A 24,665-nucleotide genomic window follows, 5' to 3' on the forward strand; every position below is an offset into this window, starting at 1 on the left:
AGAAAAAACCCAACAACAACAAAAAGCACCATTTCCCACAACAGTCACTTGAAAACTACATAATTTAATGGGTGTTTAAGTCAGCAGCAGTAGGAACAATAGTTGCTATTCTATATGCAGATAAACCATTTAGTTCATGTCATACATTCATGTTACACATTTCTGTGTGAAAAAGACAACATGGGAATGCAGTATTGATGCAAAGTTAAGACATAGTTAGAGTCTCGTGCCGGCCCGTCCTGAATCAAGACCACCAGCTTTTCCTCACGCGGCGGCAGCCCAAGCGAGAAATCAGAGAACAGAAACAAACAAGTGAATAGCAAAAGCAGAAGGTAAGTAAAATCCACCATTTTTAGTCAACAGTGAGTGGACTCAGCTAGAACACAGTATGTGAGGCGCATCTATAGAAAATGAGGCGGGACATAATACATAAAGACAGACTTCAAAATATACAGGAGAAAAGACGACAAACCAAACATAATGATGCCTTCCAAGTACATCATCCCCACATCATTGTTCATAAAGCTTTTACAATGCAAAATTCTGCAAAACGTGTACACAAACTGCAACACTAAGGTCACTTAAGTTCTTTGCTTTTCTCAGAAAAAAAAAGAGGTTTCTTAAATAAACATTTAAACACACAGGTTGAAACCCTTCTTCTTAGGTAAATGACTCCTTAAAAACACTTTTCTCAAACATACAGGGAAACATCATCAGTAATAGAGTACTGCCAGTGAGAGTTATGAGTCTAGGTTTCCATCTAACTCTTCACCTATACACAAAGAATAGAAAAATAAATCTTAACCCCCAGATATTTATACTCAACTTATTTAAGTTTCATAAAAACGATACTTTTCAGCAAACACCAGGAGATGTAATGACGGGGTTTCAAAGTTTTAGCACCTTCCGCGGCACACAGACCAGCGGTGCTTTACCACCGTTTTATGTATAAAAAGCACAGCTGGTGTGTGTCACAGATCTTTGTCTCTTGATTGGCTGTCTTCCCGCTCAGGATCCCGCAGATGATGAATTTTGATGAGAGGCGTTTTGGGGAGGTTGCTGAAAGAGAACCAACAGTTTTAACTGGTTGCCGAGCATTACTGTGACAGCACTGTCGTCACACCAATGAAGCTTGATGGTGTAAACAAGGGAAGGTTTGCAGGGGGGAAAAAACTGTTTAAACTACCTTGCTGCTGGACACAAATCATTATTTCCTCTCCGGATACGTAAATGGCGTAGTTCAAGTAGCCAAGTTTTATTTTTTGACTTTTACATCTGATTTACGAGGACAGAAAAAAAAAAGGAGCTTTCAACATAGAAATCCACCCTCAGTTTATTTCTAACATAAACAGATTCATATTTCTAACATCCGTGCTTTTTAAAATATCTCACGTGTTAAATACAGTTTAAATGAATGGTGGACGGCGTCAAATGCTTCTAAACTTGGTGATGTTTGAAACCTTAATACTTCCAGACAGAAACACCATATAAAGCTCAGAGGGTTGACGAGGCTTTTGGCTGTTTGCAATATCTTTTTCCGTTCTCATACAATGACTGTTGAAAAATTGGGATTTTTGGGTTCAGACACAAACCTAAACACCCATTAAGCCACTCCACAGGGAGATAAAATACACTTAACAAGATTTACAGTCAGTATTTTTTTTTTCACAAGCTCTCAGGCCTTTTTTTTAGAGCAATTGGAAGTGAACTTCTATAAATCTCAAAAACAAATTATTCAGCAACTGGTTCTGCGGGTTTCACCAACTCAATTACTGAAGCCACGATGAGTGAAATTTAGGATCTATATCTCAAAAGAAATGTACAAACTCCATCCAGCCAATTTGCAATAAATTGGCTCTGACCCGTAATAGAGGCAAACCAGCTGGCTAGCTAGCAAGGGTATGTTAGCAGTGAGTCACAGTCTGAGTCTGACTCAAACGTTTCCCTGACAGAGAAAATCCCGCAAGAAAAAAATAAATGCATAGAAAACACACAATCAAACAGACAAGACTTGTGATTAACGTACTTAAGGCCACCTTACTTTTTTTTTTTCAAAGTTATTTCAAGATATTCCAAGGCCTTAATTTTGGAGCTTGGACACCCTGGTATATGTGAAATAAGGCGTCACCTGGTGTTCAGGGGAGTAATGAAGATGAACTGCCGAAGGTGCTGGCGCTCTGAAAGCTCCAGGAGGAGGTCCAGACAGATCCTCCTGTTGTGCATGTCCTGCAGAAAAACAGTTTTCAATTCAGCCGGGCGTTCGTGTCTTTCTCCCCCGCCCCTCCCCTTCCAAAAACATGCACACAAGTCAGTGCTTTTCCAAATGCTTTTCGTGCGCTCACCATGTAGACGTCGAACTCGTCGAGACATCTGAACGGCGATTCTGTGATCTCCCAAAGGGAGAGCATGAAGCAAACGGTGGAGAAGGAGCGCTCCCCACCAGACAGAGACCTCATGTCGCTCGCCCCGTCTTTGTCCCTGCCTGGAGGCTTTACCTTTGGAGCAAAACAGAATTAATTACTCAAATTATACGTACTCTTTTTTTGTTTTTTCTTGAGATTTCTGAGACCTAAAGGTAACACACTCCTCGTCTTGGACGTGTGAATTATCCTCGAACATCAGTTTGTTACTTTAATACAATCATGAAAGCAGGCGTCTTTTTGTTTTGTTTAACTTGGTTTTTTGTGTAGCATTTCATTTCAATTAAAATACTCTCAGACGAGATCACAAAGTCTCACAAAGCTTCTACAGCAAATACCTTTGTACACTCGAAGTTGGACAAAACTGACACACAAGTAACTTTTCAGCAAGAAATAGGAGTTTATTTTAGGTCAACAATTAATATGGATGCAAACGTACTAGCTCCACTGGCAGATTACTTCACTTATGATATGGGAAAAAATGCCTTGTTATAAGTGAAATCATCTGGATGTGGAACTTCGGCTTTTTTGGATCCCTGGATGTGCAAAACCAAGCCGAAGCGGCACTGCGTACGGTGAGTAGCGCAGATAAAGACGTACCGAAATTGAAAGCGTCTCGTTGTTGTGATCAAAGATCATGGCGCCGCAACAGTTCATCTTGATCAAGAAGTTATTGAAGTAGAGCTTGCACCTCACTGAGAGGGATCTGCGGGAGGAGAGGACATTGTTGTTCTGTCATATGAAACCCCAGGAGAATACAGCAGCGTCACACTGTGCTTGCCCCGTTCCTGATTTCATATGACTTAATTGCGTAAACCTAATTGCGTGCTCGTCATACAGAACATCAAACCAATTGAAATATTAGTCACATGCTGAAAACATGGAGCGGTGATGAACATGAGAGGCCAAAATCACTTCCACAGCGGAGCGACGACTCATCCAGGGACGCCACAACGTCTGGAGAACTTCAGGTCTCATTTTCCTCTGCTAAGGTCAGAGGTCATGCCCCAACCACAAGAAAAATGGCCAAGACTGAATCACTGGTGTACAAAAATAAAACTCGCCTCAGTTTTCCCTTTTAGGCTTTTAGGAAAACTTCCTGCGGATGGACGAGAGCCAAAAGTTGAACTCTCGAGAAGGTGTTTCCTCTGTTACACCTGGTGTGAGAGCGACACAGCGTCTCAGAACAAGAACTTCACACCATCAGTGAAACACGGTGGTGGCAGTGTGATGGGTCTGTTTTGGTACACTTGATACCAGTTGTTGCTTCTCAGGGTGACCCCCACCCACTTATCATTAGATTTAGGGGCGATCACTTACAAGGCCATGTATGTTTAGATGTTTTTTCCTCCCTTAATATTAAAACACCTTTACGTAAAAAGTGTTTTCTGTGTTTACTTGTGTTGGCTTCGACTCCTATGTCGATTGGTTTGATGCTCTGAAACACTTTAAAACAGGAAATCGTGAAGGGGGCGAACACTTTTTTACACCACAGTGAAACGGCAGTGAGATGACAGTGAAAACACATCTGAAATGGCGACGGCTGCTTCTCTACCTGCGCATTATTTTGTATCTGTTCTGCCTGTCTGACATGATGTTGTTGAGCCGGTCGATGAACTTGCGCAGATCCCTCACTTGGTTGGTTTTCTCTTTGTAGAGCGAGAGGGCCTCGGCGTACTCCCTAATGAGGTCAGAGGGAAGAAGTTGGCATGGCGTAAATATTTCTGACTTAAACTGCATGAAACCAGGGCACAAGATGAGTTAGGAATAGCCAAGAGGCAGATCTGATTGAGGTACAAAGGAGGCTCAGCAGAGGTTCGGCCGATCCAATGAGACTGCTGCTTCTATTAATTCTCCCTCTTCGTTTGGCTTTGTGTTTTTTTTTTTCCTCTAGAGCATCCCAGTTTGACTGTCTCTGTTTTTTGTCAATGTGTGCAATACAGCTGCTTCCTTTTCCTCTTTTCTCTCCTCTTTACGCTGGTGTTATCTTTCTGGGGCTTCTCTCGTTTCTCTCTTTCCTGCTGCATGTGACCCAGAAAAGGGTCAGAGCCCAGAATCCTGAAGAAAGTCCTATTTCCTAAAATGCAGCTGGAGGCGAGAGGAAGGAGGCAAATGAAGACCTGGTGGGGAAGCTATGAGTTGCTACCATTATGTACAAATATGTTCTGAAATAACGGAGGAGCGTATTAATGATTCTTAACAACGCTGTCAGTTACTAAAAGAGTCCTGCTGCTTCCTGTCATCCTTTATGATGTCTTCTGATTTCCTGTCCGGGTCTGACCTATTTCGAATAACCCAGCTGTGCATACGTTTGTTTTCATCCTGGACCTTATGCAACAACACTTCTGTGGATTCTCCACAGAAACGAGGCAAATCTGCAATCGGGAGAGCTGAAGACACAAACATCCAAACGTATGAAAACGCCCAAACTCAGCACATCGGACATTTGTCGCCGTCGATGTGGGAGCGGAGAGATGTTTTTCTGACCGATCGGTGGCGTCTCTCACCTGATCACCAGCTCCTGCTCGCCGTGGTTTCCCTCGTAGACCTTGAGCTTCTTCTTGAGCTGTGTGATTTCTGTGTCGATGCTCTTGGTGGTGGAAGTGACGTGCTGCCGCTCGGGGCTAATCTGCCTGGCTTTCTCCACGTTTTCCTGTCAACACGTCAATCATGTCTGGTCAGAGTCTGGTCTTTGTAGGCGAATAAGCCATCGACCAGGGCTGGAATGATTAATCGGGTACTGACATAATAGTCAATAGTCGATTTAGTAATTGATTAATCGTTAACTGGAGCCTACAGACTCCAAAAAGGCATTTTGAATTTAAGATCAGAACATCTTCTGTCTGGAAATATGTTTCAGGCAAAACTCCTCCAGCTGCAGCTTCACCCGATACAAATTCATCGAAGAAACTTCATTTATGTTATCGTCAACAAAATGTTCATTTTCTTTATTTAACAAAGGAATTTAATTAGGTGCACATTTTAGGATTTATCTCATTATTTATTCAGCAGAATTTTTAATTGGAAAATCTGCAGAATGTGTAAATTTGTTTTAGCAGATTAATTGTCAAATTAATCGATTACTAAAATAATCCTTAGTTGCAGATCTACTATCTGTCCCTAATTGCTGAAGTCCAGAAACTAGGTTTACTTGAAACAGATTGGAAAAGTAAAAAACAAAAAAACAATAAACAAGCAGAGTTTTCTTTACCTGCAAGTCTTGCTCTTTGTCTGAAAGTACGCTGTTCATTGCTTGGATGTTGTCCTGGTGCCCTTTCAGTTTCTTCTCTAGTAGTTTAAGGTTACGTTCATGTTTTATACACTCAGTCTCCAGTTTTAGCTGCTCGTCCTGGAGGGCAAGAACAAAAAGAATGATCTTTTTCACCATCAGGAGATCCTTGTGTTTAAAAACTAGACGATAAATGTAGCAGCAGAGAAGAGACTGATGCATTATGACCATTCAAAATGTCAAAAATGTCAGAATTTTTTTTTTTTAACCTTCAGTGGCTCAATTTCCTCTAGCAGCTGATCGATTTTATCTCTGACGGAGGAGTACTTGGACTCTGCCTCTTCTGAAGTTTTCCGCTGCTTGTCAAGTTCTGCCTTCGCCTCCTGAACGGCTTGTTTTTCCGCCTCAATTTTCTGTTGGTTCTCCTGGGCAACTTCCTCCTGTGCATTGAGATTTCAGGCGTCAATCTGGCACAGCTCACGAACGTTGTGTCTGATTCTGACAGAAAAGATCAAACTGAGAGAAGCCGAGGCTCACCAAGGAGGAGATGTCATCACGTTGCTCCTCATTAGCGGCCTCCAGCTCACTTATTGCTGCCTTGACCTGGTTCTCAGAGGCCTGCGGTGCAGCCAAAACAGAAAAACGATAAGAAAAAAAAAAAAAAAGGATTTGAAGAGCGAGTAGGTAATGACACGGTAAAATTAGATTTGAGAGGTGATGTTGCCTCACGCTGACCTGAGTCTTCTTCAGGGTCTTGATGGTGTTGTTCAGGCTGCTCTCCATGTTGACTATGTCTTCGCTGACGGATTTCACCTGAAGCTGAAACCTGGACAGCTGAGCTTGGAGATTCTCCAGTTCTGACTCCAGCGCCCTGCGACACACGTAAGAGATTTTTCTCTCAGTCATCGACTCCCAACAGTTCAGACTGGACTCAAAAGAAGTTCATTTCAACATTTCTAACGTCAGACTTCATGTGAATTTGGGATCAGTGTCCGGTCTGAGGTGACGCTGAAGAACCTGGACTTTGTCCTTTTCCTTCATGCCGTCGTCCGGCCGTCCATCGAAATGCACCAGCACAACTGGCAGGTTAGGGTTTCCCCACCAATGCGGTTCAGAGTGTGTTACTGTTCTGAATGCGTCTATGAACTGATGCTTCGTGTTTCCACAGAAAACAAAAAGGTTCCACAGCATAAACTGTGACTTTTCTGGACAAACCCCAACATCACCTATATACCAAAAGCAATAATAATGAAGAATGTGCAGCAGCGATCTGTTAACTTGTAATAATGAACAATACGTCAATTAATCTCACAACAAATGTAATTTCCATTTGGAGAACAGTCGTTAAAGAGACGCTCCCCTGTAAAGTCGGAAAGAAAAGCCGGCATGTTGAAAGTACGATTTTTGCACTACCTGCCACTTCTGCCTGTTGATTATTATTGTTTTGAAATGCAATTTTGGTTCCTGAGACTTGATAACGCATCGTTTTAGTGTTCATAAATTTAACTATTGTTTCATTTGTTTATTTGGGACCTTTAAAATGCTTTCCGGTCCCAGTGTTGAATATTCTTCAGTTGTTTTGATTCTTGCTCAGCTGGAGTTTGTGGCGATGGAACGGCGTCAGTTCTGATGATCTTTGCGTGAAGCTGCACATGAGAAAAAAAAGCTCCAGAGCTTTTGCGACGGTCTGCAGTTGAACTGGGGCTCATCTTACCTTTCGAGCAATCCCAGGTAATTTCGGATCAGTTTTCAGTTCGTCCAGCTAAACGAGGATTATGGCAACGCGATAGCTGTAAAAGCTACTTAAGGGTTCGTGCTTTCATAAAGCTCAGCTGAGATATCCAGTTGTGTAAAAACCTTTTACAGCAGTTTGTTTAATTATTTTTATTTCGCTTCCTTTTTTTTTGTTTGTTTTTTTACGCTGCTGGAACCATTCCAGGATAACCATTTGCACAAAGGGAAGCCAGAGACAGGTCAGAAAAACAAAGTGTGTAGAAATCTACCCTGGTGCTGAGCTGACAAACATTTAAATCCATTTTTAATATTTATTGAAAGGAAGCAAAGACTTTCATGGACTCATAGATAGCATAACACTCTCATCAGAGTCTTTATTAGGAGATTTTAACAAGTACATTTAATGTTTTTTCACAGTTTAAGTTATAAAATACAGATGAAAGCGATCGCCACTGCTTAGGATGGCCGATTTTAGGTAAATATTAATGACCTATTACAAACTACCACTGCATTAATACCAGTTTTAATTAATTTTTTTAGCTTAACCGCTATAACACGTCATAAATTATGTCTTTCGGCAGCAGAGTGCGACTCAGATAAAAAAATCCATTCTGCAAACACATTTCCATACAGCTTGTAAGTGGAAGCAGGCGGCTTTTAAACTACAGCCGCGACGACGCGGCCTCAGGTTAATCGTATATTAGTCTGATTTAATCACGCTGAATCTCACTGCTGTGTTGGGTGGGGATCTCTGTCCCGAGATCGCAGCAGCAGGAGGAGGAGTCGTTCTGACCCAGGGAACGTAATCTACATAAACGACCCAGTTCTCTGACCCCACAATGGCAGCGCACACAAAAGCAGCCCAGGTGAAGAAACAATTCCAGGATATTGAGCTCCAGACAAAAATAAATAAATAAATAAATGCTATGTCATGTTTAAGGCCTGTGAAACAGCTTTGTACGACCGGCAAGATCATTTCAAATATCTATGTGTAATGGCCTGATTGTTGGTTTCAATCTGCTCATGTTAATCACACTGGAAACTGCATCATGCACCACATCAGAGTGAGTCAGATCCAAACTTCCTGTGTTGTCAAGAATCGACAAACCAAACCAGTCCTGCTGTCTTCCCAGCTGTATCTTTAGCTGCTAAGCTGAAAACGCTGCCCAGGGAGGTTTGCATGATGGCAGCTGTTAGTGAAGCAAAAAAACAAAACAAACACCGCTCTGGGATCCATTGACGTAAAAAACGGAGAAAATAAAATATCTGCTTGCTTAAAGGGGAACTACTGTGCAAAATTCACTTTTTACACGTTTGTGTGCTTCCATTTGGGTTTCTACCGCTTCTACAAACAGAAAATGAGCCGTTTCAAAAACCTCCCAATTGTGAATTAACATCCGACCGCCACTGCGGAGTTACCTAGCAGCCAAAGCAAACCCAGCCACACGACGAAGTGGCTCAAGCGAAGCTCCAGCTGGTCGTCAGCTGGTTTTACCGCTGTACGCACTGTACAACTTCAACTGGAAAAGACAAGTTTTGTTGTTGACTTATCATCCAGAAAACCCTTCACACATTCTTGTTGGTTGTGCAGCAGGCTCCACTTCTGCTTATCAAAGATGTGTGGTTGTATAATTTCACATGCGTTTGCAGCCATTTTCATGTGCTCGTGTAAACATTGAGTTTGAGGGCGTGGCCAGCAGCAACTTATTTAAATTTAAAGTGAAAACAGCTCATTCTGAAATGATGTCAAAATAAGCTGAATTGAGCAGATTAAAATCTCATTGTCTAAGAATGATTTTGCGGAAAAATATAATGTTTTGTATAGTCTATATACCTGTTCTAACCTGTTCCAGGAAGAATAAAAGGTCACCTTTAAATTTTATCATTGTTGTTTTTTTCCATTTCCTCTGGAGTAACACCACAAAGTTGAAGTTTTGAAGTTTTATTCATTAACATTTATTCTGTTTAGCCCATAAAACATAGCCGGTTTCAGGTCACGGTCCTTTCTATGACCGATTTTGACCTCCAGGGCCAACTGTACATCTCACGCTTATTCTTTCAAGAACAAACCACGAAGTACTCACTGTATTTCGGTCTCAATATCTCCACTGAGGTATTTGGCCACGCTGAACTCAGAGGTGTAGTAGCGGTTCGGGAACACCTGGTCTCCCTCAGCCGTGAAGGCTTCGCGGCAGTTCTTTGGAGGCCGGCCTTTCTGCTGCATGATCTTCCTCGCCTTGTCTTTTTCCTGAGACATAGTGAAACATAGTGAGCAAGAAGTTGCAAAAACCCCAGAAACTAACGTTTACATCAGTCCAGGCAAACACTAACTTTGATTATGAGGATGGTTTCTATCCCTCTCATATCAATCAGACAATTGACGATGACAGGAGTTGCCGATGTGATCGTGTCCAGCACGGTTGGGTAGTCTGGATGACATGCTTTTCTGGTCAACAAAAAAAATGAGGAGAAAAAAAGTTAATTCAATAGTTCTCATGAAATGCAAGTGGAGTAGAAACAGCAGCAGGTTCTTACCGCGCATGAACGTTGTAGAGTTTGTCGGTGAAGGGGCTAACGATGATCTGCGGTCTGTTGCCTTTCGGATAGAAGCGAGACATGAGCCGCTGAAGGACTAATTCATCTTTGTAGTTGTCGCAGCAGAACGCCTTCATGAAGCTCCGCAAACAGCACTCCACTGCCACGGCCAGGGTGGGATCCTTCAAACTGATGCAAGCCCCTGAGACCGCACAAGAAATGTTATGCAACACATCAACAGAGTAGTCTATATCTGTGGAGTGGAAGGGAAAAAAATAAGTGCTTTTCAATGTTTACTACAAATTTAAAAACTGGGGTTTTCATTTGCAAACAGCCCCTACAACCGAATGGCCCAGTCAAAGTCCAGACCTAGATAGAGTTAAGAGTCTGTGGCAAGACTTGAGCATTTCTGCTCACAGTCTCCCTCCGTCCAGTCGTACTGAGCTTCGGCTGTTTAGCGAATAACAAGGCTCAAAATTAGCTATAGTTGCAAGGAGAAGTGATTCTACGAGATCTGACTCAAAGCTGCTAAATATAAATGCACTCAACACTTTCATATTTTCCTGTATACACATTTAAAACATGAATCATTTCTTATACGTCACAATTATGCACTGCTCTGTGTTAGTCTTTCACGTCAAATCCTAATTTAAAAACACTCCAGTTTGAAAACATTTCAGGGCAACAGCAACTGAGACGCTTTCTGACGGCTTTGAAACCATTTCACACGTTCACAATCAGCATGAAAGCACTGATAGTCACCAGCTATCTGAACTCGGCATCAGGACAGGAAATGGCATCAAAACAAACTCGTACTAGTTGATTAGTTGCCTGATTACTGATCATGTCGCCATGTTTACTTTGCAGGCATGAAAATCACTTCATCAAAATGCAACACAAGCAGAAATATTAAATTAACATTTAACTTTTTTTTTTTAATCGCCATGCAGTAAAACACCTTGAACAGCAATCTGATTTATTAAGATTGAATGTATTAGACAAACATAAAAGAGCACATTTTCTTCAATATACTTTAAAATAACAAATGCATTAAACCTTTCTAAGTCACTTTTCCAGCAGATCAACAGCGGCAAGAATATACATTGTCAGAGCAATTGTAATCAGTGATTTGGTTGTCGACTACAACAGAAATATTAATATATTAATATTGATACTGGCCCAAAATGTTCATATTGTTGCGTCTCTAATCATAATTTATTAATATGCTTTGATGCGCGACAGCGAGTCTCTTTCTCTCTTTTTGCGATTCTTTCTTTCCCTCTTTCCGTTTTTATATTCTTTTCATATTAATCCTGGACGACGAATATAAAACCAGAGCAACGTGAAAACGGTTCGTTACCTATTGGCCCGACGGGTTTCTTGATGAAGCTTCCTGCAGCCAACGCATCATCAATGGCAGCAATCAGGTCAGGAACATCGTCTCCAAACCGCTTGAGCTTATTGGATCGACTGGCCAGCAGCTGGTTTTTCCTCTTCTGCTTGGACTCGTAAGCCATCTGCACACTCTTTGCTTCAACTCTAGTATAAATGGAGGGTTTTTATTTATTATTTTTAAATAAAAAACAAAATTAAAAAAAAAACCTACCCGGGGAGTTAGCTTGCATGAGAAGCGGGCGGTATGTCTCGTACCTGAGCTTGTCCCGTTCTTCTTTTCCTTTCAGGAGAGCCTGATGTTTCTTCTTGATGTCTTCGTTCAGCTGCGAACACGTCCTCTCCAGCTCCGCCAGCTGCTCCTTCAGCTCGCCCAACGTCGCCTGTTGTCTCGAGCGTCTGGTTTCTCCGCTGTTGTTCAGTCTCTCGCTGACGGCAGAGGAAACATTTCAGGTTGTTGCGTGGTCCTCTAGAAAACTAAGCCAATAAATGCACGGCAAAGACACACCGTCTCACAAAGAGACTTTTTGGTTTGGTTTCTAATACAAATATTAGTGCGTTTGAAATGAAGCAAAACTGATTTGCAAAAAACTTCTCAGCAAGAAATAGGAGATTTATTTCATTCAATAATTTCTTAATATTGATGAAAAAGTGCTACCTGTAAGTGAAATAATCAGTCAGTGGAAAAAGACATTTTTCCCATTTTATAACCTAAAATGTCTTGTTCCAGATTTTTTCTCTTATAACAAGCACTTTTCCATCAATACTAAGGAATTATTGGCTTAAAACAACCTCCAACATCTTGCAGCAAAGTTACATATAACTTAGCTTTATCTTGCTTCAAGTGTGCTAAGATATTTGGACTAGAAACTGAACCAAAAATACTTGGTAAGATTTAGTGTTTTTGCAGTGTAAGAGCTCCACACCTCGCTTTAGCCTTGTTAATTTTCTCCTGGAGAAGGTTCTGCTCGCGCTCTGTTTGCTTAAGTTTGTTCAAAGCCCGGAAATAAACAAGCTGTAAAAGAGAAAAATAATATTTAGAAAGGAAACACACGCAACATCCCGTCTGTTTAAGACAATCGTTTAGAAAGTTGTAAAGAATACCTCCTGCTCCTTGTGAACTTTGTTGACGATCTTTGCTTGCTGTTTAAAGTTGAGATTCTGCTCTTTGAGGGACTTCTGCTCCTCTCTCAGACTGTCGGCTCTCTTTTTAATCACCTGCAGCCTTTTCTCCGTTTGTGCGAGCTTTGACTGCAAGACAGAAAAAACAACAAATAAGCAAAAGCTGCCCGGTAAAGACAAGGTACATTTATAAAAAAGACTTGGACGTTCCAAATTAATGGGGGAAAACTTGCGTCACACCTGACAGAGCTGCAGATTATCTTTGTGTTTCTTATCTTTCTCTTCTTTCTGGATTTCCTCCTTCAGCTGCTGTATGGACTGCTCCTTGTCCCTGACCTAGAGGTGATGAAACATACATGTTTATCGTGTTTAGGTGCAACAGCGTGTTAAACTCTAGATATCCCAGAAACGATGACAGGCGATGACATCCTGTTTTATCTAGTCTAAGTTAGTTTCTTGCTTTATTTCAATAAGGTTATAGTCAGAAAAATAAACATAAATTAGTTCTTATTAGTCTTTAAGAAAAGAAAAATCCCAAGTGGATGTTTGGCGAGTTAACAGAACACAGAAAGCGGGTGGCGTGAATTGTTTCCAAATATCTTTACGCAGGAAAAGAGTCATACCTTTCCTCTTTAAAAAGGTGGAAAGGATGGATTTTTTCAAAAACAACAACAAAAAATAACAACTGTTTCTAAGTTCAAAATATATCTAGATACATCAAAATGTATCAAGGCTAAAAATCCGCTAATCTCTTATCTTCAAGGTGAGGAAAAACCAAGGATTGAGGAACCAGGACAAAGCAAACTAGGTGGCTACGACAGATAGCTGTAGCACTAAATCAGCAGCTATGTTACTGAGGACATTTCAGGTGTTGTTTGTGAGCATAAGGTTTTCCAACTAAGAAACTGTGTTGAAGAGCGGGGTTTTCTTTAAGTACAGCGACTGCAACCTTCATGGAGAAAGTCATAAAAGTAAATCGATAACCGCTCGCTCCAATTGTTCCTCCTGCATATTTACCTACTATCAAGACCTGCAGAAGCAAGCCATTATTTTTTTAATCTCTGATCCAAACCAGCGTTTGACTGCAGCCGTCATGCTGTTGTAATAGCATAAATACTGTTTGTATAACACTATTTATTTTAACTTCCCTTGTTTTTACCACAAATAAAGAACTGGCTTAAAGACACTTTTCTGGCTGAAATTTCGGTGATGAGGCGGTCTCCATGAGTGCAACACAGCCTGATTTTGTGTAGCAAACAGAGATTTTCAGCTGCTTCCATTCACTGCTGCTGTTTCACGCAAGATGCTTCGCTCCTGCTTTTGTTTAAACCGTTTAAACTCTCGACTTCGGATGACTGTAAGTGATTATAACTAATACCGGTAAGAGTTGAACACCTCGATGTCAGACAGCATCTTACCAAACACCATGCCATTTGTTTCTTCAGGCTCTCCAAGTTCTCCTGCAAATCGCCGAAAGACGACAAGCTTTCATATCGCTCTTTCTTCTGCAGAAACTCCTGCTTCAGGTCCTTGAGACACTAAACACAAAACAAAAATGAACATATTTTTCCCTTTTTAAATTTTTTTAAGACATAGGTCACAGACATGCTAAAGCATCAGCAGCAATTTTGTCTCTTAGTTGCCTCTTAAAACAGAGCTTAGAAAATGTATCTAATTTAAGCCTCAGAAATAAGAGACTGGAAAAGGGAAAAATAAACAAATGAATAGATATTTTTATTTTAATCATATATTATATAGAAATCTATGACATTACTAAGCAGTGCTTCTTTTAACAAGTGTGTATTTTGCAGATATAAGTTGATAAACAAACAAAAGGTGAACAAAGAAAGAGGCTGCCACGTATATAAAAGATTACAGTACATGATAATCTATTAAGCGTCTTGATTTTATGTCATTTTAATAAAGATATGAAAAAAATAGAATGGATATAGAGTGGAATGAACTGAATTGAAATTAAATTAATTTGAACCAAACAGGATTCCATGAATATTTGGATATAAGCTGTAGATTGCACCATCACACCATGAATTTAACTGAATTAAGTCAAATGTATGGCAGTGTATTAAACCACAAGGTTTTAAATGTTTTACCATACTTTTGAACTGCAAAATAACTTCATAATGCGGAGACATGAAGTCATTGGTAAATATGTGGATTGGAAATCAGAACATCCATCAAACATCTGTCAGATTTATCAACTCCAGAGTGAAAGAGCCTGAGGCGATAAACGCAGGCCTGTACCTCTTCTTGCCTCTCAACCTGTTGCCGTGTGATTGTTTCAGTGTGCTTGATGTGGATGTAGTCTCTCTTCATCTGCTCCAGTAACGTTGCTTTCATGAAGAACTGGGAATGGCAAAACGACACAACTTCAGCTTGAAAGACAAAGCCCATGCAAACCGGAGTCAGTGATCTCAGAGCGAATGTGGCGCGGGACCTTGTATTTGTCCGACTCGTTTTTCGAATGCAGGAACTGTTTGCTCATTTCTTGGCTGAGAATGGACACTGGATTATCCAGCTGAAACACACGCACACACAACATAACACACAAGAACCATAACACACCAGAATATCCCTTCAAATTTAAGGAAACATATAATTGTTACCTGGATGTTAAAGTGGTCCAGAACTGCTACTAATTCTTCTTTCTTGTTTGAGACAAGTTGACCTAAATATGAAAGAACAAATAATAACCCCTTTAAGATAACTCGAATCAATTAAAATTAGTTTATATTATTATTATTACAGTAATCCACTGAAGGAAATAAGAGAAACGCGAAGATAGCCATTAATGGTTATGTTTTTTTACAGCCACCGTGTTCAGAAAGAAACATTTTTTCTGAACAAAGCACAAATAATATACGTATTTTTGTATATTGCATGTCCACATTTAATTAAAAGCGTAAAATAAAAAATCTGTATAGCAGCATTAGGTGTAAATATCTCATGTTACGACACAATATCAATGTCAATTTATTCTCGAGGCAAAATTCACTCTTGAGTTTGTGCTTTCTTCTTCATCACGCTGCAGTTTGGCATTTCAAAATCCACTGGTAAAAACTCAGTTTTGGTTTTGGTTAAATAAATGTAACTATGGTGTAAAAACTGTCTATGTCTGTGAAAAAAAAAAATCACCTGATTTGCTTTTGAGCTTGTATCCGCGAGATCCATCGCTGGAGATGCGTTGTTCAACGGTGATGTAGTCGCCATACAGATCCTTCTTGTAGGCATCTGCTCCTCTGTTTCTCAGCTTTACAATAACATCTGCAGTACTAAGCAGACAAAGAGACCCCACCCCCATGACCTTCTGGATGGAAAGAAAAGTATAGCAGCCAGTCAGAACCATCATCAACTTACCTTTCTCCAGTTTTCACGAAATCCTTCAGCGACACTCCCCTGTTTGTCATGGTGGCCTTCCCACCGAGGCCAACAATCAAGCCGGTCAGAATTGCACTTTTTCCACCTGGGAATGGAAACGCCACCAACAGAGAAAAGGCTCATGAATCAGTGTAGGGTTGAAACGATTCCTCGAATGATTCGAGTACCTCGATTATTAAAATTCCTCGAGGAAAACTTATCTGCCTCGAAGCTTCGTTAAATTATGGGGGAGAGAGAGGCAGAGAGAGATGCAATTCCTCGGATAATCATAAAAAATATCATCTACATATAGTTTCTGTACAAAGAAATACTATAATATTGTAATTCAATTAAGCGGTAAAGAAGGAGCATTTGTTGTGCCATTTAGCTGTTACTTTTATTGCTAAATTAATCAGGTTCCTCAAACATGGGCCTTGCTGAAAATACGCCTATATGTGTAAAACACACCAATTGTAATTAGCAACGTAACATTTTAGCGCATCAAAAGGCGCAAAGCATGAACTTACTCCCATTGTTGCCCACAATAAAATTGACATGGGGCCCAAACTCGACTGGTCCAAAAGAGTGGTGGCACATGAAATTTTTTAAAGTGACGCTTTCAATGAGTCCAATGTCCCCCTGCAGCCAGAAGAAAAGATAAAACAGTCAACAGATAATGATAGGGAAAGGCACAAAACACGACTTGAGGTTTAAATATATATAAATACATATCCTACCGAAGGGGAAGGAGTGAAGACGTGTGAAGATAATCCCTGGTGCTTTGTGTCCGTTGCATTTTCAGCACCTGCAGCCGTCACTCGCCTGTTCTTCAAAGTCGATGCATCAATAATCACGCTGGCTTTTCGCTTGCTCATTTTGAAAGAGTCACTGAAAATACAACCGAGCACATCGGGTTTAGTTCAAGAGTTTATTTCGATTAATGTAAAGCTGTGAAAAAGAATAATGGCCAGTTTTGAACGTGAATATATGGTGTTGGTGTTACCATATATTCATATTATTATGCTCAGGAGTGAATATGTGTCACTGGAACTAAATCTGAGGAAATGTGAAGAAGCTTATTGCAGCAGGAAAACAAAAGACAAATGTAGCTGGGGAAGGAAGGAGGTGACAGCAGAGTTTCAACTAAACTGTATTGAAAAGTTCACACTCTGCTGCGGGTTAATATGCAAAAATTAGAAGCCACCACAAACTTTTGGCTATAATTAGTCACAAAAGCCAGTCCTCCAAACAGTGAATGTGGGGGAAAAGCTAAAACAAGCGATTTGCTGTGAAGCAGGAAGCCAGGGCTTCCTAGAGATTCACACAAATGATGAATTGAGCACGTGTGTCTTGAAAACAGGGACTAACTGAGCCCAGTTACATGTCACTCCGAGCAGATGATGCTGTTTTTCCACCACACACCACATCTGTCCAAGCGCAAAAACAGCCAGCAGAGCAGGCGTGACCCGAACCAAAACATAATCACAGGACTCGTACCTTGTTTCGGCCGGTCCTCGGTTCCTAAACCAACAGCAGAAACTCACTTACCATCATTCAGCAGCCTGCAGCCGTCCACAATAACATGGGGCCACAGGGGGCTGCTCCGCACTTCCTGCTCGGACTGAATGGAGGAAACCACAGCAACACGGAACTGAGGGCGCGGCCTCTGATTGGCTGACGGCGCACCTGCGTGAGCGCGCGCGCGTCTGGCAACAAGTAGCGTCGTTGTCGTCTGTTTTTGTTTTTTTCCAATTGGGTGGCGTACGCCCTCGAACCATGAGAGTGCGCAAAACGCGACTTCTAAAGCAGCCTCGATGACGTACTATCAAGGTGCCGACCGAAGCCTTTAAAAAGCCGCGTGAGCGCAGCGCGCGAGCGTCTCTCCGTACCGTCGGTTCCAGTCCAACGAGAGGAGCAGGATGAATCGAGCCGCCAACAATGGTGAGGCAAAGGTGGCCAAACGTCTTAAAGGTTTAGAATGGTCAAGTTTAAAAGTAGCGCTTGAAGCCCCCAGGTGGCATTTGTTATCGTTTATGAAAAATGTGGGAGTAAGATTATGTTAAAAGTGTTTATTTTATTTTAATAAGCTGTGAATGAAATTAGCGAAGTAGTCCGGGAAAACCGGTTTCTCTCTAAAACATATCAAATCAAATCAACCCAAAAATGACTTGAAAGGAAGTTTGTCTCATTTTTGTCCAGAAAGACCGTCTTGTAACTGGACATGCACCATTTGTCTTTGGAAAAGCTTGCCCAGGTTTGCGTTTAAGGAAAAGTTGATCAGTGTCTGTGGTCCAATTTGCATTTATTTAAGTGGAAGCAAAAGCATGATTAAATAAAGGAAAATGTTTAGTTTTTTTAAGTTTTAATTTTAAGAAGATTTTAATATCTCCTATTAAAATATTAGCCACACTACAATTGTAATTAAAATGTTTCCAAACATGTTACTCTTTCTAAACTACCTCATCGGAAAGAAATATTTGACTTTTTAACTATTTAAAAGCCTGTGTGCTTACACAGCCCCCGTCTTTTTAAGGAGACGAAATGCAGACAATTTGGGTTGGTAAGCAATGGCTCAACAAATGAAATTTCAGTGGGACATATTTCTGGCACTTTTTTTTTTTTTTTTTTTTTTTGCATAGCTTGGTTATTTTCGGTTAATTCAAGGAACTAAAATGAAAATATGAAATTTCTGAAAATGTCACAGGGAATTTGTTACAAACTTCGAAAATTTGAATCATAGCCAATCCGGATTTAAAAATATACAAAACAAATGACATAAATGTCAGTTCAGGTTTTGTGTTTGGTGTTTGTCAGTTTTAATCAAAAATCAGTTGTGGACAAACAAAAGTTTTGTTTCTGAAATTTAGTTTCTTTTAAAATGAAATATGACACGTTTATATATGCACAGTGTTTTTTTGTTTGTTTTTTTGAGTTTACAAGTGCAGTCTTTTTCAAATTCTAGCTAACGACAGAATAATTTATTTTTCACTCTCTTCTGCACTGTTAAATTTCATCAAATTTAGCTAATATTACCATGTGCTGGTATTGCTGCATGCACTGATGTGTATTTTTTTGTATCAACAGGATTCAGTCCATCGTCGAAGCCTGAAGATCCAACGTTCTTGCGACTGAATGCACAAGCTTTCCAGTATTGCCTATTTAATGTGCAAAAACCCATCAGTCCCAAATGGACCATTTCTGCACGAAGAGACTTCCAGAACTTTATGAGCTTGGACTCTGTGTCTGGCACTGGATTAAAATATGTTAGGAAGACCGTAACATCTGAAGCTGATCTGGAACTGAATGTGGTAAATCTTTCTCAAACTGGGAGTCAAAGTCCCCCAGAAGTCCCAGTGGATGAATATAACTACTCTACACACAATATCAAAGTGGGTGGAGAAGAGAAGATTCTGGTGACATTTTCTGAATCGGTCCATCACTTCTACTGCCAATTGGACAGAAATCTGACCATGTTGGAAAAACTCTGCAAAAGTGTTGCACTGCTACCTGACAAGCATCAAAGCTCAGATTGTCCTCTTGGACTTAATAGCATTTGCTTAGCCAAGTATACTGATGATCAGTGGTACAGAGGTCTCATAGTTGAAAGATCCCCAAATCTCAAGGTGCACTTTGTTGACTATGGGGACACTCTTGGTGTTCGTTACACCGATATTCGACCCTTGCCCCCTGAAGCAAGTATCGCCAGGTCTGTTCCTGTTCAAGCTGTTCCACTCGGGCTGTTCAATGTTCCTGCAGATTTATCACTGGAAATCAACGAGTGGTTTGCCACCCATGCTGTGGGGAACAATTTCACCATTTCAGTAGCAGCAAAAGGGAAGCAGGGGAAGTTGTTGGTTGAACTGTTCGATGGATCACTAAATGTAAATGCCTTGGTCAGGGAAAAGGTGACAAAAATAAGACGGCCAAAGATGACTGCTGTGATTTCTAACACTAAGGATGAAAGGACTACTCTGCCGAATGAGAATCATTCCCAACCTGAACTCACCAGATCATCAATGTTAAAGAACGACACTGGCCCAGAAATGCAGGGCAACAAGGAAATGTCTCCCAAATATTCTTCTTCACCAAAGGTGGAGCAAGTGAAGGATCCAGACATCATTCTTGAGAACAATAAAAGCTGCCGGGTCACGGAGACTGTAAATAATAGTTTCTTCGGCAACTTAGCAATGACAAATTTTTCATCCCACAGTTACCCAAAGCAAAATGCAGAGGGTTACATGTACAACTGGCCAAAGATTTCCCAAAACATGGCTGTGGATGCATATGCTTCTTGCATTTCAGGCCCACATTACTTCTGGTGTCAGCATGCCAACACAGAAGACCTTGACAAAGTGTCACGTCTCGCTAATGAGTTTGCAAAAGCACAAGACGTAATTTCACCTGAGCATCTTAAACCTGGTGTTCCCTGCCTTGCTCTGTTTTCAGAAGACAACAAATGGTACAGAGCTCAAATAACTCAGAACTCAGACCAAACAGTCCATGTCTTGTTTGTTGATTATGGCAATGAATGTGATGTCAAGAAAAAAGATGTAAGATTGCTGTCTCAAAACCTGCTAAAGATTGCTCCTCAGGCATTTCTGTGTCGTTTGGATGGTTTCATGGAGTCCAATGGCTTTTGGGATAATGAGGTCTACGATGACTTCTACCATCTCATAGTTGACAAACCACTTAAAGTAACAGTTTTGGCTGTAGAAAGTCATTCAGAGAATGGTGTTCCCCAACAAGCAGTAACCACAGAATGTGACAAGATTGTGGTTAACAAGGTCATTCAAAAATACTGGAAATCATTTTCTGGAGAAGATTCTGGAAATATTGTGGCAAAAGATTTTCAAGCCAGCAACAGCAAGGATAATCTTGGGCCCTCCAAAGAAAAAACATTCTCCACATACAAGCAGCCAGAAGTGTTCAGAACTAAAACCGAAACGGTGTACGCGTCCTGCATTGCAGAGCCAAAATTCTTCTGGTGTCAGTTTTCCAATATGGAGGATTTATGTGAAGTGTCCCAGTTAGCCCAGGAAGCTGCTAAGGCAGAACAGGATGTGACGTTCCTTCAAGGTCTTGGACCAGGGAGCCCATGTCTCGCTTTGTTTCCTGATGACAAGCTATGGTACAGAGCGATGGTAGTCCAGAAAGACAACAGAACGGTACATGTCCTGTTTATTGACTATGGAAACGAGTCGGACGTTGACACCCAAGACACAAGACCTTTGCCTCAGGATCTTCTGGAGAAGGTACCGCAGGCCTTTCTTTGTTGTTTGATTGGATTTGATGAGTCTAAAGGCTCCTGGAATGACCAAGCTTATGACAACTTCTACAAGCTTGTGGTTGATAAACCCCTTAAACTGACTGTGTTCAGTGCAGAGAGCCATTCAGAGATGCCAGTCCCTCAGTATGCAGTGGAAGTTGAATGCGAGTTGGTATCCATTAATGCATCACTGCAACATTACTGGAAACCACTTACAGAAGAAAGTGCTGTGACAGAGAAACTATAGACAATCAGCTCCTCATAAGGTGTCTTAGCAGAATGAAGCATATCCAGAAGTATGATGGTTTTTTGATGTTCCCTTATGGGTCAGTGTGTCTGCCCAGAAGATCTGAAAGAGTTGTGACTTGCAGTCACATCCTCGTCTGATAACGGACTTGCATATGCTTCTCAGGGAATCCTACATTCCTATTTCTTCTTGTCTATTAAAACTTGTGCAAAACCAAATAAAGAAGTTCATGAGCAAATTAATTAAAAAGCCTATGATTGCATTTTGTCTTCTGTTGGACAGACCTCAGATTTGACTCTGTAATTGGTCTCATAGATTTGCTTTCTGTAGAAAATTATTGAATCCTAAAAGATATGGTTCTGACCATTTGAAAGGTAAAACAAGTTTCTCATTAAGCAAAGTGGTGTGCAGAATGAAAATGTTTATATACAGTACATAGATAGTGAAGTACCCACAAGTGTGCTTCATTTATGTGGCTTCTAGAGTCAATTGGTTGCATTGCAGTGGGTGTCAGAGTAAAGGAAGCTAAATACTTTTTTTTCTTATGGTAAAGTAATCTTTTTTTCTATCTCTTTATATGTGTCACTTTTTATTGGTCCATCATCAAACCAAATATAGAGAAACAAAGAAAGTAACTTATTTTTGCTGCTTTCTCACAGCAAAATATTAGTATTAAATACTCAAAATATTAGCACATTTATGAGCAGCACAAAGGTTGAATCTTTCTCCACAAGTAGAAATGTACTTATTTATACATTTCATCCCGATTTCACACGTTTCAGTGTAAGCAGCCCTACACTACAAATCACTTAAATGCGCCGCGCCTCCTCCGGTCTGTCCAGCAGGTGGCGCCATCCCCTTTCTCGTGCTCGGACGAAGACGCCGCCATTTTGCATTCGGAAGCCGTTGCCGGGCAACTCCAGAACAATGACAGAGCTGCACCAGGTGGTAGCTGCGGGAGATTTTGACAAGGTGAAGGAGTTGGTGAAGAATCCGAAGTGCAATCCCAATTTCAAAGACGTCGACTGGAGCTGCAAAACCCCTCTGCACTGGGCAGCTGCTAATGGTGGGCGCTTTAGAAGGAACTTCACCTTCTACCTCCAGCTCTTTCCTTCCTGCTGTCTCAAGTTACACTTGTCCTTGTTCCCTCTTGACGCACGACGGAAGAACCGACTCTTCCAGCGCTTCTCTCTTTTTTCATGAAATGCACATAAAGATATCTTTTTGTAGTCTAAAGCTTGTCTTTTGTCTTATCAACTTCAGTTGCATGGTAAAAAAAAAACTATTGTTTTGCTTCTAAGATCTCTCTCTATTAAAAAAAAAAAAAAAAAACTATGTCCAGCACCTCAAGATGAAGACTGCCCAGGAATAACAATATGACCACTAACAGGTGAAGTGAAATGTTAGACATGCAGGATACATCAGACTTAAATAGCAATAAGCATTAAATACCACAGTGCATCCAAAAGGAATTCACAGACAAATCCTGATATTGATATAAGAGGAAAAGAAAACATGGAATCCACTGCAGGACTGACCATGAAGCGAGTAAATTATGTATTTGATAGCAGATAAATTGATATTATACACGCAGGAACGTTAAAGGCTCTTATTTTACTGACCTGGCAGCAAGAAAACAAAGTTTTTCCTTTGTTTCCCTTAGATATTAGTTTAAACATAATCTATTATGTTGCATAATAATAGTCTCACTTATCAGGTTAGACGTTGATTGAATTCTGCCACAGTAAATGTGCATTTTGGAGTGGCCTTTCATGCAATCGCTGTTGATGTGTTTTGCTGCCTGGTGGTTCTGCTTGAAAACAAGTTCAAGTATTTTTGAAGTTCTCAAGATACTTGCGATTCCAACTACAATCTACAAACTGACTTGCCTACAACTAAGCAAATGTTTACAGTACGTCCCATTTTTTCCCCCCCGCTGTTTTTTATTCACGTTAGAAAAAAAGTGCAGCAGGAAAGACTAAATGAAAAACAAAACTGCAGTATTAGATTGATCGCTGCACTCCATCACACCCAAAATAGTTCATGAAAAGGGTCTCAAATTTTGTGCTACTGCTAGTTACATAGGAACTGAATTTGGTTATTAACGTGGACAGTGGTGTCCGTCAGTTGCATTTACGTCCGTCACAAACAGGTCATCATTTTATGCTGCAACGGTGTTGATTTCAGGGGTAATTTTAACCAAGTTTACTTTGTTCTTTATTTGCACTGGCAAAAAAATGGTTCTTAGTGCAGACTTTTGCCGTTTTTTCAAATTCAAAATGGCATGCAATTTGATCTATTTAAATTATAGTCTAAAACGTGTCCTAATGAGGCAGTCCAGTGCATTAAATACAGAAAGGTTTAAGAAGAGGGTATCAATATCAGCCTGTAAGGTTACCCTGTGTTCTAGCTTTATCCACATAAAGGATGAAGTGTGGTTTAATGTTTTCTAATTCCTACAAATGTCTTGCTTCCATTGCATTTAACCAATGTTTCTTCTTCAGCGCCTTGTGGAGTCGTAAGATTCACTATAAAATCTATTAGTTTGTGTTTACATGTCCGGATTTAAACTTTTGTTTTGTTTGTTTGTTTATTCTGTGGTTTAGGAAACTCTGTATGGCATTTTTCTTTTTTTCCTCAGGAGATACAGAAATCGTCAAGGTTCTGCTAGAGAACGGAGCCAATCCGTGTCTGAAGACGGTGCACGGATGGACCCCTGCCCACTATGCTGCAGAGTCCGGTCATCTGGCCGCGCTGCGGATGCTGCACTCCTTCCATGCACCAATGGACAAAGAGGACTGCTGCGGAGACAAGCCCATAAGATTAGCCGAAATATACGGGAAAGAAGACTGTGTTCGGTTCCTCCAAAAGTACGAAACGAAGCCCAATTTTCACCTATTTTTGCTTTATTATGAACAACCTTTACAAAAGTTTCTGATTTAATGTGGCAAATCTTTTTCATATGTTGCAGGGCAGAGCTTGAGTACCAAGACTTCCGCGAGAGAATGACTGAAGTAGGCATTTTCAATGACTCAGATGAGGAGTGGTTACAGCAAAGCAAAGAATACGAACGAGACATTGCTTATAGAACCAGGAGGAAAGCCAAGTCTAGACTCAGCTGTCGCTAAAACAACATTTTGGCATGCATGTTGAGTCTTTTGCTCCATTTCTCTGCTAATATATCAACTAAAACCTGAAGAATCCAATGTGACTCTGATCACAGCTGGTACTTGTGTAGGCTGAGTTAACTCATTAAATCCTAAAGGTGCATACAGAATACGTTCATGCAAAGCGTCACACAAAGAGGCTAAAGATAATTAACTATACATTTATTATTTTACTAAC

The 24,665-nt window shown here is 40.6% G+C and overlaps 3 protein-coding genes across 3 annotated transcripts; 2 read left to right on the forward strand and 1 right to left on the reverse strand.

Annotated features, from left to right (window-relative positions):
• Window positions 1–44: 44 nt before the first annotated feature.
• Window positions 45–17,445, reverse strand: smc6 (structural maintenance of chromosomes 6). Its single transcript, XM_055038154.1, has 27 exons — window positions 17,356–17,445; window positions 16,545–16,695; window positions 16,335–16,446; window positions 15,808–15,913; window positions 15,586–15,722; window positions 15,057–15,118; window positions 14,888–14,968; window positions 14,695–14,796; window positions 13,851–13,970; window positions 12,673–12,768; window positions 12,415–12,561; window positions 12,237–12,325; window positions 11,569–11,739; window positions 11,279–11,457; window positions 9,919–10,120; window positions 9,715–9,829; window positions 9,468–9,631; window positions 6,385–6,520; window positions 6,187–6,267; window positions 5,919–6,089; window positions 5,632–5,769; window positions 4,928–5,073; window positions 3,976–4,101; window positions 3,021–3,126; window positions 2,343–2,495; window positions 2,129–2,226; window positions 45–1,059 (listed from the first exon to the last, which is right to left on the reverse strand). Exons 2-27 carry the CDS (start codon window positions 16,680–16,682, stop codon window positions 972–974), a joined length of 3,264 nt encoding a protein of 1,087 aa, XP_054894129.1. The 5' UTR covers window positions 16,683–16,695; window positions 17,356–17,445; the 3' UTR covers window positions 45–971.
• A 190-nt stretch (window positions 17,446–17,635) lies between these two features.
• Window positions 17,636–21,556, forward strand: LOC129365170 (tudor domain-containing 6-like). Its single transcript, XM_055038161.1, has 2 exons — window positions 17,636–17,748; window positions 18,892–21,556. Exons 1-2 carry the CDS (start codon window positions 17,727–17,729, stop codon window positions 21,318–21,320), a joined length of 2,451 nt encoding a protein of 816 aa, XP_054894136.1. The 5' UTR covers window positions 17,636–17,726; the 3' UTR covers window positions 21,321–21,556.
• A 689-nt stretch (window positions 21,557–22,245) lies between these two features.
• Window positions 22,246–24,448, forward strand: LOC129365171 (ankyrin repeat domain-containing protein 66). Its single transcript, XM_055038162.1, has 3 exons — window positions 22,246–22,386; window positions 23,962–24,190; window positions 24,292–24,448. The coding sequence occupies exons 1-3, from the start codon at window positions 22,248–22,250 to the stop codon at window positions 24,446–24,448; spliced, it is 525 nt and encodes a 174-aa protein (XP_054894137.1). The 5' UTR covers window positions 22,246–22,247.
• Window positions 24,449–24,665: the final 217 nt, after the last annotated feature.

The sequence above is a fragment of the Poeciliopsis prolifica genome, unplaced genomic scaffold (assembly GCF_027474105.1).
Source record: "Poeciliopsis prolifica strain line A6 unplaced genomic scaffold, Auburn_PproV2 SCAFFOLD013, whole genome shotgun sequence".
Classification (NCBI taxonomy): Eukaryota; Metazoa; Chordata; class Actinopteri; order Cyprinodontiformes; family Poeciliidae; genus Poeciliopsis; species Poeciliopsis prolifica.

Coding starts and splice junctions, on each gene's coding strand:
- smc6 (XM_055038154.1), bottom strand. CDS start 16,682: ATGAGCAAGCGAAAAGCCAGCGTGATTATTGATGCATCGACTTTGAAG. Junction 15,723..15,807: donor TTCGTGAAAACTGGAGAAAG/GTAAGTTGATGA, acceptor TTGTCTGCTTAG/TACTGCAGATGTTATTGTAA. Junction 6,090..6,186: donor GTGATGACATCTCCTCCTTG/GTGAGCCTCGGC, acceptor CTCAATGCACAG/GAGGAAGTTGCCCAGGAGAA.
- LOC129365170 (XM_055038161.1), top strand. CDS start 17,727: ATGAATCGAGCCGCCAACAATG. Junction 17,749..18,891: donor GAATCGAGCCGCCAACAATG/GTGAGGCAAAGG, acceptor TTGTATCAACAG/GATTCAGTCCATCGTCGAAG.
- LOC129365171 (XM_055038162.1), top strand. CDS start 22,248: ATGACAGAGCTGCACCAGGTGGTAGCTGCGGGAGATTTTGACAAGGTG. Junction 22,387..23,961: donor GCACTGGGCAGCTGCTAATG/GTGGGCGCTTTA, acceptor TTTTTTCCTCAG/GAGATACAGAAATCGTCAAG. Junction 24,191..24,291: donor TGTGTTCGGTTCCTCCAAAA/GTACGAAACGAA, acceptor CATATGTTGCAG/GGCAGAGCTTGAGTACCAAG.